The 17,440-nt window shown below is 38.3% G+C and overlaps 2 protein-coding genes across 12 annotated transcripts; one reads left to right on the top strand and one right to left on the bottom strand.

Annotated features, from left to right (window-relative positions):
- The first annotated feature begins 1,628 nt into the window (after positions 1-1,628).
- Positions 1,629-8,289, top strand: LOC103706197 (bZIP transcription factor 1-B-like). 8 transcript variants are annotated; one of them, XM_039118532.1, is made up of 15 exons: positions 1,629-1,818; positions 1,969-2,185; positions 2,271-2,336; positions 2,456-2,542; positions 3,417-3,503; positions 3,615-3,674; positions 3,766-3,935; positions 4,059-4,113; positions 4,702-4,744; positions 4,828-5,129; positions 6,147-6,224; positions 6,305-6,430; positions 6,515-7,526; positions 7,636-7,747; positions 7,824-8,289. In XM_039118532.1, the coding sequence occupies exons 2-13, from the start codon at positions 2,129-2,131 to the stop codon at positions 6,653-6,655; spliced, it is 1,272 nt and encodes a 423-aa protein (XP_038974460.1). In that variant the 5' UTR covers positions 1,629-1,818; positions 1,969-2,128; the 3' UTR covers positions 6,656-7,526; positions 7,636-7,747; positions 7,824-8,289. The 8 variants fall into 8 exon arrangements, with proteins under 8 accessions (XP_038974460.1, XP_008788484.1, XP_008788476.1 ...); XM_008790262.4 differs by having other exon boundaries at positions 2,069-2,185; positions 6,515-7,747; XM_008790254.4 differs by having other exon boundaries at positions 2,054-2,185; positions 6,515-7,747.
- Positions 8,290-9,250: 961 nt separating this feature from the next.
- Positions 9,251-17,098, bottom strand: LOC103706235 (putative pentatricopeptide repeat-containing protein At1g16830). 4 transcript variants are annotated; one of them, XR_005508077.1, is made up of 3 exons: positions 16,916-17,096; positions 12,233-12,377; positions 9,251-10,181 (listed from the first exon to the last, which is right to left on the bottom strand). XR_005508077.1 is itself a non-coding variant. In XM_008790289.4 (3 exons), exon 1 carries the CDS (start codon positions 16,759-16,761, stop codon positions 14,836-14,838), a length of 1,926 nt encoding a protein of 641 aa, XP_008788511.2. In that variant the 5' UTR covers positions 16,762-17,098; the 3' UTR covers positions 9,251-10,181; positions 12,233-12,377; positions 14,675-14,835. The 4 variants fall into 4 exon arrangements, 3 of the variants coding, with proteins under 3 accessions (XP_008788511.2, XP_038974447.1, XP_038974450.1); XM_008790289.4 differs by having other exon boundaries at positions 14,675-17,098; XM_039118519.1 differs by having other exon boundaries at positions 12,233-12,311; positions 14,675-17,098.
- Between the last annotated feature and the right edge of the window lie 342 nt (positions 17,099-17,440).

The following is a 17,440-nucleotide window of genomic DNA, read 5'->3' as shown; positions in this document are numbered from 1 at the left end:
ATTATGCATGCTTGCATAAAAAAGACTAATTCAAAATTTATGGATCAAGCATAAATTCTTATCCTAGCATGATTATGAAAATAATAATATTTGCATAATTACAAAGTTTGAAATAAAAAGACACCACCATTTTAATATTGCATGATATTTAGAAAGAGATGATTACTTTTGTTTTAATTCCTCATGTTGTTTAAAAGGAAATGATTATCCTAATTTGGTATTGCATATTGAAAATATGAAATTTTGGTTGATATTGCCTATGTTATTGAAATGAGCATGTTTACTCTATGTATAAGAGCCAATTTGTTATGGATATCATGAAAACTCCTTAGTCAAACTATGATTTGGGTATATCCAATGAGACTGATCGTTGGCCATATGTTAAAAACTAGCTTCTTCCAAGCCTAACTAGTCGAGACCAATTATTGGTAGAACTAGTCCTTTCGGGCCTAGCTAGTCGGAGCTAATCGCTGGCACATATTGATGGATCGCGTGCTCTAATCTCAGGATTAGTCTTTTGCCTTATCACAAGATGAATATTGGCCGTATGATTTAGAGGTAATTTTCTTCCAGACCTAGCCAGTTAGGACTCATCACTAGCACACGTTGATGGATCTCATAAACTGTATTCAAGGGCTAGTTTCTTTTGGGTCTTATCATGGGGTTGATCATGGCCATAGTCACCAAAGGTTAAGAGACGATTTTTGATTTATTGTTGTCACTGATAAAAAAAGGGCATATTTTGGAAAAAAATATATTGACAAAAGCATCTTAAAATTATTAAATTATCTATTTTTAAAAATTATATTTTATGCTTGATTCTTCTAAAAGTTTTGATAGCTTATCGAGCTTGTAAAGCTCATTTCCTCTTCTTCTTTTTTTTTTTTTAAGTAAAATAGGCGGAGCTTGAAACTGAGCTAGAGAATTTTGGATAGTTGTATTTTTTAAAATTATTATTATTGATTGTAGATTATTTGTTACAATTTGATTATTGATTGTATATTTATTTAGTATTTTATTTCATTATTAGTGAATGTATTTTTATCTATTATTATAAATTAATTATTTTAATTTAAATAATATATATATATATATTATATAAAGTTTTGCATATTTTATAGGATTAAATTCTACGGATATGCGGCGGCATGGTATGTGCACAGCTGGTACTAAATGTGACAACGAGAGAAAGGTTTATTTAAAAAAATATGGGAGGCTTGAGGGTTGAATCAGATTTGTACCCTGAAACGAGGCATCCCATAGCCGAAGGGACAACGCCATTTTCTAGAGTTTTGTCGGAAATTTCTACGTGGACTCTAGATCTGCCATCCACTTTGCATGGAATTTTCCAATCAGACGCCTGGAGTACGATCTTGTGTTTCAGTACAATGGAAAACTTTAAACTCCCAGCCCGACGAAACCCACCCGGTTCAGGCGTTGGGGTCAACCCCATAGTTAATCGTAATCCTATATATATCCATACGGATAGGTTACCTTTTTTCTGGTAAATATTACGGTACTCCATATCCAAAACAATATATCCAGAATATCATATCCAGATACGGATCCATATAATACTACCGAACGGCTGAAAGTGACTCGTGTCCATGCGCATTGCGCGACTGTAAATTTCTCCCACTAGTTCCCGGTTTGCCCCCACTACCTTGCCCCCTCTCTTCTGCACCCCTTCTTGCTCTTTCTCTCTCCCCTCTGTGGTAATCGCTCCCTGGATTGGGCTCGCCGCATGGTTCTGCCCTAATTTGGGCCTGGATCTCGTTTCCGAGCTACGTCTCAGCTTGCGAGACCTCGTCGTCTGATGTAAGTTTCGCTCTGCTTCATGATTGATCGAGATTTTGATCTATTCTCGAAACAAAAGGGTTCTTTTGCGATGGAAATCTCTTTTGGTTCAGAGTACTGATTTCCCCCTTATTTTCTGCTAGAATTTTGATTTTTTTAATGGTTTTCTAGAGTTCCAGACGAGGTAGGGTTTTGGAGGGAGCCGAATTGAGTGGCTTCGGCCGTTGATTTGTTTAATTTGTTGTGTGATTCGGAGGTTATCGCTCTTTAGGATGGCTTAAGAAAGAAAGAGATAGAGAGAGAAGAGATCGGTGGAAAGGTCTATTGAGTTATGGGGAGCAGCGAGACCGACACGCCGTCTAAGGCACCGAAGGCATCAGCGGCGCAGGTACGCGATCTATTATCCAAGATCATTCGATTCGTCAGTTTAGTCTTTATCTTGAACGTAAAAAATTGTTTTTTTTCTTGTTCAGGAGCAACCACCGGCCACGAGCGCCAGTCCCACCACCACGGTGTACCCTGACTGGTCAGGATTTCAGGTGATTTGGCTGGAGATGTTTATTTCTGTATTGATCGAGTAGATTTTCTTAAATTTTCTGAATTTATAAGGAGAATTATTCTTTACATGCCATTAACTTTATAATTTCCATTTGATTAGGCATACTCACCGATTCCGCCACATGGGTTCTTTCATTCTCCTGTTGCATCGAGTCCCCAAGCTCATCCTTACATGTGGGGAGCTCAGGTGCTCTATGTTTTTACAATTTGCTACTTTAATTTGTTTGATGTATGTCTTACACCTTTTGCTTTCAGGGTTGGATTTATATGTCTTGTTGTGTGGAAAGTTTTGATGAACTGCAAATAATTTGAAATTGGCGATATTGGTACTCATAATTAAAAGAGAAACTTGTTTACCAGTCCAACTGTGTAGTTAACTATATGAGAGCGCTTGCTTCTTGGAAGAGAAGTGCAGCATGCTGCTGGTAGCTTGATATGGCTATTTGAGTGGGACAATCATTTTTTAACTGTCCAGCTGGCTGATGGCTTATATGATCAGTTCTGTTAAAAGGAAGGTCTATAAAGGCCCTGCTCACAATAATATTTATGTCTTTTTGCTTGTCTTTTTCTTTTTTCCCTTTTCTTTTGGTAGATGCTAGTATGTCATTTACTTCTTTTTGTTTTTTTGGGACCTGCGATGAGAGGTGAATAGGAGGGAAAAATTACTGCCTGAAGCCTCAGGTTTTAAGAAAAGTAGAATTGGCAGGAAGCAGCAAAACAACCCACCAATATAAACTTGCTTTCATCAGGATAAAGAAAAGAAAGAAGTGAAACTATGACTATTTCTGGACATGATGCCTAGGGTTGTTGCAAGAAGCCTGCCTTAGACTTGTATCTATGCTGTATTTGCATTGAGTCTATGTAAGAGCCTCTTATCATGTGATTGGGTGGTGAAAATGGGAGTTGTTGTTAAGCACCTTCACGAGGAACAAAATGGAAAGGGAGATAAAGAGAAGATTCTTAATAACAACTTGAATAAAGTGTAGTGGTGAATTTCTGGAGTTACAATTATCATAGTAGTGATGAAATTTATTTACACGTTTCTTCTTTTCTCTTCTCAGCATCTTATGCCTTCATACGGGACACCACCATCTCCATATGTCATGTATCCTCATGGAGGGTTGTATGCTCATCCATCTATTCCAGCGGTATAACTTGTAGAATATCATCAAGTGCAATTTTTTCATCTGAACATCTTTGTTCTGCTGTAGTCAATTCGGAATGCAGCTAATGAGTTGTGCCACTGTGTCTTTGAGCAGGGCTCACACCCATTCAGTCCTTTTGCTGTTCCTTCAGCAAATGGTAATCCTGATGCTTCTGTAAGTTCCTTGCTGAGCGACACTATAATAAAATTTATGCATGCTATGTACATGATAGTATGTTTTGTATGACATGCATCTCTTTTTGTAGGGGGCTGTGGCTGGTGGAATGGAAGGGGATGGTAAGTCATCTGAAGGTAAGGAAAGGAGTCCAATCAAGAGATCAAGGGGAAGTTTGGGAAGTTTGAACATGATCACGGGAAAGAACAACAATGATCTGGGTAAAACATCAAGAGCAGCCAATGGAGTCTTCTCGCAAAGGTACAGAGGCATGTAGGCCCAAATATTCTAATGCTTATCATAAATCTGTGCTTCATTCTTCTATTCCATGTCCATTATTTTAAAAATTCTAACAACTAACTTGACAAAAGTATAATTTTGCAGCAGCGAAAGTGGAAGTGAAGGTTCAAGTGATGGAAGCGATGCCAATTCTCAGAATGTAAGTTAGGAAACTCTCGGCAAAGTTATTAAGAATGCAAGAAATACTAGTAATAAGTGATAATGATTTTGTTGTTTCATTTCTCATACTTTGTTTTTATTATTATCTGGTTATTTTAATCTTGGATGATTTCTTGGAAACTAGTTTTCTCCTCTTATTCCACATCTTTCCTTATATGACCAGAATTCAACTATTACTTTCGAAACTATGCAATACTTAGTTGAGCTCTTATGGTTTTGCTTCATGTTTGAAGTTTAAACATCTAGCCATCTGCCTACAACTTTTCTGGCATTTTTGTAGTATAGTGATTGTCGCTGTAAAAATAATCAACTGGCTTGTCAGCATTTGCTCCCATCAAACGTCACAGCTGATTAAAAGCTATGTAAGGGTACATCAGAATTTGGATCTGCATATTTTCTATTAATGCTTTTGAGGAGCAGTAATGTTTCTTTATTATGATTAACATGTGCTTTTATTATGTTGGTATAAATGTGGAGGTACCTTGTATTCCTACTCTTTAGGTTGCTATATGTAAAATCATTCGGTTCATCACGTATTTATGTTGTGTATGCTATAAGCATTTTACAGGACACACAACCAAACATGTGTGGTGGACAGGATTCTTTTGATGGTAGGATATCTGATATTCACTAATTAGATAATTTCATGATATCTACTATAATAATAGGATGGTATTTGACTCGAATGCTATAGCAGAGGCATCCCAAAATGGTACCACTACACGTGGTTCTCAAAATGGAGTAGCTCGTGCACCGACACAGGCAACATCAAGTCAAACCATTCCAATAATGCCTATGCCGGTAGCTGGTGTACATGGAGGGGTTGCTGGTCCCACCACAAACTTAAATATTGGGATGGACTACTGGAACACATCAACCCCATCACCCATGCCTCCAATTCGTGGGAAGGCCCCTGCAGCCACAGGTGCAGGAGCTATGGTTCCTGGTGGGCTTTCTGGATCTCGTGAGAATGTTCCATCAGAGCTTTGGAGACAGGTGTCTTTTATAGCCACTAGCCTTGTCCTTGTGAACGATTGATTTCATAGCTCTTCTATGTGTGGACAAATCTATCTTGGCATTTAGTTTTCAATGATTGGCGTTTATTTTGTGAGCAGTTCAAAAAGTGCATTTGATGAGTTCTGAATTTGTAGTTAGTAATTTGTGCTTTAGCTTTACACGTTCTTAGAATCTTTTTATTATACTTCCAACTTGGTTACTGTAAAAGTCAAGGCTCTTAGTTCTAGCGTAACCCAGCCCAATATTCGTGCTTTTTTTTCTATCTCTGCATGAAACAAATGCTTTCCTTTAGCCGATCTCACTTTCTGCCTATTGTTTGAATACATGATGGCTTATTCATGTTGGCTCTTTTTACTGATGTTGTTTTTAATACCCTTAGTTGAAAAACTAATTGATTTGACATAAATGGATTCCACTAGCATTCCTATTACAACTAATTTTTGAAGGTGCTTGTTACTGTTTTAAGGCAACGACAGATTTTCAATCACCTAGAGTGAAACAAAAATCCCGAACATCCATTCCACATGGTCATAAGCATAATAAAATTCCGCATATGTCTATTCTCAGATATGTTCTTATCTTGCACAATAGTCTTCCAAATACATTTATCCTTGACATAATCAATTTTTTTTTTATCTTTTACTGTAGCATAGTATTGTGAATGCATTTGTTGTTGTCATGATGATTTTACAAAGTTTTTGCTTTTTGGTAATACCCCAGTTATGATCATAGACATCTATCAGAATATAAATGAGTATAGCACTCTCCCTCGTATTCTTTGATTTGAATTTGTTGTTTGTTCTTCCTCCATTTCTTAAAACCTTAACCCTACATTAGTAATCTTTTCTTTTCCTCTCCTTCACCTTGACTCATCCTATCAGTATAGACCTTTTGATTCTGGAAAATGCTGTCTTGTTTTCTTGAGTGGCATGATTTCATGGAACTACCTGAAAGTTTTGATCAATTTTGGAATCATTGGATGCCTTATCTGGACAGGATGAAAGAGAACTCAAAAGGCAGAGGAGAAAGCAGTCAAACAGGGAATCCGCACGTCGATCCAGGCTGCGCAAACAGGTATAATGCATAGTTTGAGGCAGAAAACTTTTGAAGGAAGTACTGAATATTAGCTTAGTGGTTGAATTTTTACTTAACAGGCAGAGTGTGAAGAACTTGCTCGGCGTGTTGACGCTCTGAAAGAGGAAAATACTTGCCTTAGAGCAGAAGTAGACAGAATCAAGAAGGACTATGAGCAACTTCTTGCTCAAAATGCCTCTCTTAAGGTATTGAGCTTTATCTTGGTTTGTTGGCATGTTGTTCTGCAGGCAGTGTAACAGCCAAAGACTAATGGAACTGCTACTTTGCAGGAGAAGCTTGAGGAAACCACCAAAGGATCAGAAGATACAAGACTTGATGAGAACAGCCAACATTCTGTTGATGACACTCAAAAGCACTCGGATTCTGTTGTGAAGGCAGGGCAATCAGATACTGTGCCGAGTGGTTGCTAGGACCACAACTGCTTCAGACCATCTTCTGGATCGTAACTGACTAAAATTTGACCATGCCTTCATTACATAGTATTTTTTATGGAAGGTTAAGGGTTGATGCAGTAAATTACTATTATGTAGCCATGTTGTCGATGCTGACCTCTCTAAGCATGGTTCCTGTTATTATTTTGCCTTGACTGATCTTTTAACAGTCAAGTCAAGCAGGACGTGTTGGAACCAAGTCTGGTCCTTGTCTTTTTAAAGGATGGCTAGTGACCTTTTCGCTCCTTATCTACCCTCCATCTTATGGGACAATGCAATGTATATTTAGTGAGACTTAATTATTGACTGCTTTGTAATAGAAGTATAGACAGATTTCTTAATGTAGTTTATGTATACACTGCCGAATAATAGAACTATGATCAAGTTGTGATTTGCTAGTCCTTGTTGGTTTAATGGTGCTTTAATTGTGTACCAGAACATGAAGACATCTAATACATATGATATGATATGATATGCTTTTTTTAAAGTACTTCTGTCCTTGAAATAAATTTACTAGATACAATTTTGAAGCCTTCCATGAATGAAAAGGCATGAATTCCTTGGGTGACTTTTGGAATCTGAATCAACCTGTAGTGGATGATTATTCCAATCCTGAAATTGTTTTCAGGTATCCAGGTTGCTGGAGGAATTTTGCAAAAAAATCAGATCTTGCAAGTTGACATCTGACAATATTGCAAACTTAATAGTTTAGTTATTTTGTTCTGATTTGATTGAAGAAACAGAAACCTTGAATAGAATGAACAATCCAATTGTCAGCGATCTTTGGGGTGGCAGATGCTGTTGCATTGGAAATTGCTTTGTTGAGTCTACAACTTGTCAGGCACCCAAGGTAATGCTTTAGTGGATTAATTCCATTCTTTTTATGTACCTTAGTTTCTGAGGAAATTTGTAAGACTGCTTAGCCCATGTAAATTGACATCTGGCTATTTGCCTGTAAGTGGCTTCCTTCGAAGCAAAGCTTGACCATCCGCTGACTATTGATGAAGTGATGAAATGTGGAAATTTGATGAATAGCTCAGTAAGGTGACGTCGCTGAATATTAGTCTTAAGGTACTGCAGTTGAGATAATTCTAATCTTTTTGGTTTAATGACAAGTGCTGATGACAGTGACTATTATCTATTTCAGAGCATGGATGACACAAACAGGACACATTGATCCAGAGCAGGAGCCCCAATGTTATGCTTGTAATTAATCCTGGTCGGTAAACCACAAGAACTATATATCATGGATCCTATGATATTGCAATTGGACTGGTAATGGATTCATGGAACCAACTGAAGATGCCTAACAAATGAGCTGGAGACTGGGCAATGTTTTGTCTGTTACAGCTGGTGGACTTGCGTGGGAACAGATAGATGTAGTGGTTCTGTTAGATGAGAGCAGGTGACATCATCTCCAGAACTCCACTTATACTTACTTGTATGTCAAATGATGGCTTACACCTACTTCAACAACTAGGTTCATGCCTTCTGCATGATTTGTTATTTTGTCAGCAGGTTTTTATGTGTGGCCTAGCAATTTATGATGATTCAAAACGTAAAATAAACCATCCAATTGTTTTGCCTTAATATATCATTGATGTTAATTATTATTTCAAAGGTATAATGAAGCACATGGTATTTTTATGTTGCCTAGCCCAGGAATAATGGTTGTTGGTAAGATGTGCACCTTATAAGGTGCCATGATTGATCTGTGGCCTTCTTTGCCCTTGAGGTAATAAATCTAGCCCTGCTAATAAATAATAGAACTTTCTTATTATTTTGAAGTTGTTTGAAGTATATCTACCAACTTGTTTGTTTTATAAAAAGAAGTGAGCATCTCAACCGATTTTCTGCACTCGATTCTTCTTATCTGAGATTTTCTATTCATTAGGGTTCTTGTATAAACAATGTTTTGGCTTAGCCATTTATCTGGCCGTACTAAGTAGCTTCTATGAGACTAGTGACTGTCAGATACAAGTAAGCCCTTCTAATTGTTTTCAGTTCGGAGCAGGAGCACTTCAAAGATTTGGTGCAGTAAGTGACTGCCAAGAGGTTCATTTGGTCAGAGAAGGTTTAAATGAAACCTTTTTCAGGCTGCAATCTTGTTTCATCTTATCCCTTGTTATTTGTAGGTGCTGGCATGAGGATGGTAAAGCGTTGGTAATTGGCCAGTTAGGTTTCATCAAAGTTTGTCTCCATCTAGAGGGGCCCATTTTTCATTCCGTGATCCCAGAGAAACTAGCCAGATCAAGCGAAATCATGTTAGTAATCAACGTTGTAGGTCGGGCTGAATATTTTCTTTTTCTCAAAAGTTCATCTATTGTTTTGAGTTTTAATGTTATGGTTATCGTAAGTTGGAAAGTCTTTAAGCAGCCTATTTCCTTTTAACCAAATCAAATTAGTTTGAGGCAGTTGCCAGTTTAACTTGCCTAATACATCAAGGGTGCCAATGAAACTGAACAACTTGGTTAGACCAAGTGAAAGGGTCCGAAGGATGCACTCACAGGGAATATCAGCTGAGGTGGGAGACATCTTGCACCGGCGAATCCTACCAAAGATTCATAGACAAGATTGAACCAAGAAAGAAAAAAGGCAGAAAAATTTCAGGAGTTCACTTTTAATCCAGATCAAGCGAAAATGCATTTGGAAACTACGCAAGAATGACATAAGATGGATGCATTTGGAAACGCAAGAAATCCAAAATCGTAGGTCTCACCCAACCTTATTTTCACTTTTGTCTCAAGCATGGAAGACTATATTTTCCTATACAGAAGCTTCTTCATCATACTTTACCACGGGTTCCATCTGCTTGCACCTGCCATTGATGTTCTGCACGCTAAAATTCCGTTTTATTTAATTCAGGTTCAGAGGGCATAGCAATCTGTGGTTGGCAGCCATAACTTTGTACCTGATCCAAACTGCTTACTCTGGATATCGAGATCCATCCAAATCCAGCATCGACAGCTAATTGATCCAGCAGCAAAACAACCAAACTCCATATGCGAATGTCCTGTTTCACTGTTAGCTACACCTGCTGCAACTTGAAAGCCATGCCTTAACACAATTTTTGGCTGTACAGAAGTCATGAGAACTATATTATTTGTCAAGAAGCCATGAGTTGTCTAAATAAAATGGAGCGTTCAGGCTACGTTTTGCTATAGGGAAATGATGCGGCACAGCAGATGGACTGAAACTTTCAATCCACTAATCTCAACTCTCGTCGAATAATGACTCATGGCAAGTCTCCCCTATTACAGAAAATGAGGATCTGAGGCTGAGATGGGTGGGACGAATGTTTAAGCCCGCCCAGTTGTCCATAATTGCCCTTCATGATCCTCAGGTCATCATGTCAATTAATACTGAATTACCGAAACTGGGGCTCTGGCAAAGCCAACTTTCCTCGTTGGCAAGAACAACCTTCAATACCAATTCGAAGTTTGATGTGTCTAAAGGATCACCGTGGAGCAGCATCAAGAAACCATTCGTTGCAGCATGTATCCTCCTGCACAAACAATGGGTAATGGCTGAAGAAGAGCAATCTAGGAAATAAACACCCAACTGGAAGTAAATTGCAGAAATGGGAACCGTAATCTTGAAAATTTTAACCCGAGTGCTTGAAAATAAGGCATCATCCGGTGTAGAATCTTTTTGAATGGAACAGAACTAAAATGATATCTATTACATATAATTCAGCAGTGCTGCAGTACCATAGCCCTGCTTGAAAGATGAAAGTATGGTACCAGGTCTATGTGCCAGTAATAAAAAGCAAATGTTAGCAAATGCTCTTATGCTTTGTACTGGTAAAAGGTTTAAACCATGGAGACACGTTTGGATATGCTTCAAACACTAAGGCCTCGGTCAAATAAATAGCCAAGAACTGCAGCAGTAAGAATTCACTCCCTGCATATAGGAAGCGAGCTTATACAACCAATGGATACTAAGGGCCTGTTTAGGAACATCCGCCAGATCCAGGGATCTTTTTTTTTCCTTCCCATCAGGATCCGGACGCACAGCCTCCCTGCACTTTTCCTCTCCCATCCTTCCGTCCCCTCTAATCATCGCACCCCATGTACCCTTCTCCCCATATCCTTCCAGATCTGGCAGGATATTGCCAAACATGCCCTAAATCTTTCTTCCTACCAATTTAAAAAAATGAGAAACTTAAAACACCAGGTCCTTTGTTTGACTGTTATTCTATACAAAGTCCTGATACAGCATTTTATGTCAAGTCCCTTGCACACAATTAAACCTCTTTCTGAAGACAGTTATATCTGTTCTCTCAGTACTTATACGTAGGCCAGGCATTACACATAAAATGACAAACAAAACCAAGGGCCAGAGATAAGATTTTTCATCAACAACTACACATAAAACGAGAGTCAATCAGGGGGCAGATCTCAATTTCCCCTAGAGATATTTATTCATTACTGAGTACAAAGAACACTCAAAATTTCCATATGCTCAATTACTAGCATAAAAGGTACATATATATGAAGTATAAATAAGCTAGTGATACAGTACATTTAATAGTGGTTATTATACAAACTTATTGATAATGTAAACTTGAGACTCTTACCAGCAATACGTTAGATAATCTATTTGTTAGACTTCTCTAGAAAGAAAGGTTAAACAGATTCAAGTACTTAAGAATGGAATTTATAGGGAAAAAATCACAGGTTGGAACAGGATCAGGTCAGAGAGTGATTCAGTCCATTTGCATGCGCTAAATCTACTAGATATGAATTGCCTAAAAACCAAAAATCATATGTTTTAGAAACCTCTTGCATGTTTTAAATTAACAATTAGATTTCAATTTATATATCTTAGGATGCATTTTAGGACATTGATTCTTCTTGTACCATCCATTTTGAGGCAACTTGATGCACAGGTAAAGAGTATCTAGAATATATAGTTTTTGGTTTCTAGGCAGTTTAAACCAGGCAGATCACATCTAGTACTTCAGACCATCATTTTGAAATCCCATATTCAAATTTGACCAGACTAAATTTTGAGCTCAAAGAGCATGCCTCTGATGGAAAAAAAAAAAAAAAAAAATTAACAAGTATCATGGATTCTGAGAGGCAATAAGAATTCCTTTCTGTTCTTATTTTTGGTCTTTCAAATAGATATAGTTTTACATTTTATACCTGAGCATGCTGAGTTCTAATTTTGTCGAAGCACCCTAGCAAGAGGAAGAGAAAAATATGAGGAGGTTGATCTTAGTGCCACATAAGGAAAGGACCCAGAAAAGATGGAAATTTAAGGATATTTGCATAGGAACCTTAAGGATTTTATGATTTGAAGTATGGAGAAAAAGACCCCAGCCATTTGAAAAGTTAATTCCATTAGTAAGAGAAAATTGGGCAAAGGTTGATAGGTTCATGACCTAATCACGGAACCCATAGTAAAAGAGGGTAAACTGTAATGGAAACTGTAATGGAACATCTGTATATTGTCGATACAGTAATATTCCATGCACATCTTGTTGATCAGAGAACTACAAATTATATAGCACCCCTGCCCCACAAAAAAAGAAAAATCAATGTCGATTACCTGCATGAAGTAACCTATGCCAATAATTCCATCCAAACTTCTGGTTGGAGTTCATACAGTTGCAATTTTGTTCCCAACACTGAAGTTATACACGTCAGTAACTGCATCTAGCTGAATTGCTTGCCATATGCTTCAATCCAGCAGACTATAAAGAAATTAATAATAAAAAAGAAACAACCTCCTGTTAATATCTGAAATAATGCAGAAATGATTAGAATTGAAGTAAAATATTGAAATTTTGAATATAAATGAGAATAATTATTTAATTATGTGCATCTACAAGTACCTGTATGTCACCAGCAGATATCAATGCAAAGAGTTGTAAGAACAGTAATATTGAATGTAATTATTATCATGAAGATCAATTTCAATAACAATTTTTAGGAGATAACATCATGATGCAGTCATCCTATAAAACAATCTAATGATTATAAATTACTCTTTTTGATTTGATTCATGTCTGGAGACCACCTGTAATCATTTTAAAGAGTATACAGTTTGGGCTATTTGGCAGGTACAGTTTGAGAGTTTATTGCACAATGCACACATCCACCCACACACCCACACGGCCACACCCCATTTCCATGATTTCATAAAAAAAAGGTGGCAAAACTTAAAGCCACGGACATTAGAGACAAAAAGAAGACATTTGATGTTCTTTATAAACATGACTACATTATGTATGTTCTTCATAAACACGACTACATTATGTATGCTCTTTATAAACACGACTACATTATGTATGTTCAAGCTTTTTACAGTTATAAGTAGTGTAGGAAAAGGAAATACTTGCATTTTGGCTACTAGGTTTCTGGTACTTTTCCAAAGGGTTCTCAACCTTTTCATAATGTAAAAATAGGGGTGCTACAGAGGGCAGGCCTTAGCACAACAGTAAAATTGCTCCAATACGACCTGGGAGTCACAGGTTCAAAACATGGAAACAACCTCTCCGTAAATGAAGTTAAGGCAGTGGATATCTCTTCTCGAACCCCGTAGTGGCGGAAGCCTTATGCACTAGGTGCCAGATGCTTCGCGAACCACCGGTACATTTCTTTGCACTTAAATCACCCTCGTTAAGAGGGTGCTAGTAGGCCAGGTCAAATTCTAGTATCACCTAACAAAGACTTCACCGATCGGGGGTTCTGAGTTAGGTTTGAGTACGATCAAGTGGGGAAGAGATTGAGACTTCACCCAAATTCTCCCCCTTTGCACAAACCCATACACATATACAGAGAGGGGGGGGGGGGGGGGCGACGCCGGGAGATTCTTTCAAAGCTTTCCTTATATATGGTCAGAGTTGTTCTCACAAAAAATTTAGCATATAACTAAGACACAAATGTGCAAAACAACAAAACCCATTGACTGTTTTCGTGCAAGTTCTTACTGCATATGGATGGAGAAACACCCCATCATTTATGCAAGCACAACCCACCATAACAATAAGAAAAGTCTTTAGAGAACCCGAAGGACCATCTAGGCCAAGAGAGTATATCCACTCCAAGAGAGTATATATCCAATCCCGATATGTTTCCAATTAAGTATCACTTCTCCAGCTAAGCACCAAAAAATCACTGCTAACAATAACACACCTGCATTGCCCTAGTATATCCAATCCTGATATGTTTCCAATTAAGTATTACTTCTCCAGCAAAGCACCAAAAAATCACTGCCTAACAATAACACACCTGCATTGCCCTAGTATATCCAATCCCGATATGTTTCCAATTAAGTATCACTTCTCCAGCTAAGCACCAAAAAATCACTGCCTAACAATAACACACCTGCATTGCTCCATTTGGCCGATATGGAAAAGATCATGAATCCCATTTTGGTCCATAAGGTAAGAATGTAACACCATAAATCCTTTCTTCAAGATAGAAAATTTATTGCTCATCCCATCATCACACTATTCGCTAGAATGGATCTCTTGATTGATAAAAAGATGTTATTCAGCAGGAAGTGAGAGGAGAAACGGGACCATGTCAAATCTTTTAAAAAAAAGCAGCAACAGAAAATAGAAGTGGTAGACAAAATTGATTTTTGTTCAGCAGAAATACAAGGTAATACGCTAAACTCTAGATTCTACTCCTATGTGATGCCCGGTTGGGGGGTGAGGGGTGAGGGAGGGTATCTTAAGCGGAAACGAGAGGAATTCAAACTTAATAAAGGTTTACTTAGTCAATGTTTACCTTCATATACCAAAGGACGAAACAACAAAGTTCCTGAACACAGTTTCAAAACACATATAGTTCAAGCAACTAAAAACATATCCAATGCAGAAAGAAGCACTGATTTTTGAACTGCATGAAAGTTTCATTTTTTATAAGATATAATATAATTGGTCGACTTATCAAGCCAGCTTCATTTTCTGTGAGTAGGATATGTTTATTTATTTATTTATTGGTAGGAAGATTGGACTCTTAAAAAATATTGGTACAATACCTTATGCAGGACAGGAAAAGGCTTGTGAACAACAAAACCTGCAGAGCCATCTTCATGTGCAAGTGCTCTAGCAAATCCTCTGCACAATCAACTGCTTCGGTACTTATGAGACTATCACAGCCCATGCATTTCTTTGCACATTCCAGGATATGGAGGATCAGCTAACTCCCCGAGCTTACAAGAAGCTCATTAGGCTGATCAGACTCAGTGCTGTAAACAAAATCAGTATCCTCAAGATTATATGCCGATTGTGAATTCTGATTATCCAGTCCTTTGGCAGAGACATGGGCAAGTCCCTTGGACAGTAATGAGTAGGTGGTCTTGTTAGGCTTCATTCCCAAATCACACATTTTACTAAATACAAGGAAAGCTGAATTAAAACGCCGCAATTTAATGAAGAGAGCAATTATCGTGTTGAATGCGACATGGTCCATCTCTATTCCAGCAATCTCCATATCTCTAAGCAATTGCTTAACTGCATCAATTTTTCTAGCCCTGCAAAGGCCAAGAAGCATCACATTGTAGGTACAAGTATTAGGAATCACACCAAACTGCTTCATCTGGTCAAACAAACTGCAAGCTTCTTCAAACCTATCACCTTTAAAGAGCCCATGAAGAGCAACTGTATAGGATACAACATCAAGGCAATAATTTTCTTTAACAGCTTTCCTAAACAGCCTAATGGCCCAGTGATATTTTCCTCTTTTAATAAGTCCATCAAGGATCGCTGTATGGACATATGCATCTATATGAGGATCATTCACAACAACAGCATGATAGAAATTAACAGCATAGTCTATCTTTCCTAGCCTGCACAGACCATTCAACAGTCCAACATAACTATACTTGTCTGGTGCAAAGCCTCTCTCAACCATATCACTGTAAAACACTACTGCTTGAGATGGATGACCAACCTTGCAGAAAAAATTTAGTAGGGAATTACAAGCCACAAGATCAACAGAAACACCTAATCTCATATCAAGTTTGCTAAGCAAGCTCATTTTACCTGATGAGCTTATTGCAGACAATAAAGAAGACAAAGTATAGGAATCTGGTTTTAGTTTCCTCTCACGCAGAAGAAGGAAAACATCAATTGCATCATCATATTTTTGCACCTTAGACAGGCAATCAATCAGAACATTATACAGTACTTGGTCAGGATTGCACCCATTTGATAGCATAGAATCTAACAGTCTAAGCACTTTGTTGTACATTCGTGCTTCGAAAAACCCTTTGATAAGGGAAGTATAAGTGACAACACTAGGTGAGCATCCAGACTCTATCATCTTTCCCAACAATATGCTGGCTGAATCAACTTTCCCAGCTCGACATAGACTATCTATCAACATTGTCCAAATGGCTACTTCGGGCTGATTACCGGAAACAATCATAAAAGCTAGCAATTGTAGCGACTCCATAAGCCTTCCTGCCTTGTGAAAGCAATCCAGAACCATTGTATAAGTCCCAGTGTTGGGATGAAATCCTTTCCTTACCATCTCTCTTAAAACATCCCGAACTCTTAACCAATCACGGGACTTGCAAAGATTACATACTACTATATTGTAACTAAGAAAATTTGGGAACTGAGTGTCTCTCAGAAACCTCATTGCTGCATCGAAACGACCAACCTTGAATAGCATATCAAGAACCATATTCCGGGCAAAGGTGTTGGGAACAAAATTTCTACTACTCATTTCATCGAACACTTCCAATGCCAACCTATACAAGTTTCCCCGCCAATAAATTCTTAGTAAAATCATGAAAGTTTGAGCCTTCACGGAACAACCAATGCCCTCCAATTCCTTTACAATCGCTGCAACAGAACCAAAGCGCTCGGTGAGCCGACCAACGACGGGGATCATCCGGTCGAAGGACCGGGGGTCGTGGAAGTAATTTGGCTGACGAGCACACCAGAGGAAGAAGCTTAGAGCGATTGTATCCGAAGGGCAGCTCAACACAGTCGACTCGACGACCTGAGGGCAAAGATGAAGCTTGGAACTTTCGAGGCAATTATTACTGGGATTTCTTAGGGTTTTGAATGTCCGATTCGAGGTAAGATCGAATAATCTTCTCCATCTCAATATCATCTAGAATTAGAGCAAGATTTCAAACAAAACCCTTCTCTGGGATGGAGAAGGGGGCGATAAAAGAGAGCTTGAAAAAAAGAAACAAGATATAGAATGAGATTTTAAATAGAGCATCTAAAGAAGCTTTGAAGAGATCTGAAAGAGGGCAACGCACCAGGGATTGGGAATTAAGGATAGGGGGTGGAGGAAAAGAACGGCTTTTCGATCTCTGCGTTTTATCAGAAACCCTGGAAAGGGAAGGGTTTTGTGATTCGCCGAGGGTAGGTGAGGCTCAGAGCAAAGCACCGGCTGGAGAGCAAGGCGGCGAGCAGAGTGGGCCTCACGAGTTTGAATGGAGTTGCATTGCATACCCAATTGCTGTCGGTTTTTTTTTTTTTTTTTTCAAAACAGTATTTCATTTCATATACCTCAAACGTGAATACAGTCAGACATATCAAAGAAAAGTAAACAAAATAAGGCATATGGAACACCATCTAAACTAGACCAGAAGACCTCCCCAGTATGCTGGGCAACATAAGAGGCGACCTAGTCTGCTGCACTGTTCGTCTTTCGGTAAGCATGGATAATCTGATAGGAGATCAGCTCCGCACCAAACTACGAGTGTCCCGTATCAGAGGGTGACCATCCCCATACGTGTCTACACCTCGTATCCAGTCAAACACTGTAGAACAGTCACCCT

This window comes from Phoenix dactylifera, chromosome 2 (assembly GCF_009389715.1).
Source record: "Phoenix dactylifera cultivar Barhee BC4 chromosome 2, palm_55x_up_171113_PBpolish2nd_filt_p, whole genome shotgun sequence".
Taxonomy (NCBI): Eukaryota; Viridiplantae; Streptophyta; class Magnoliopsida; order Arecales; family Arecaceae; genus Phoenix; species Phoenix dactylifera.
This window is presented reverse-complemented; position numbering and strand designations above follow the sequence as displayed.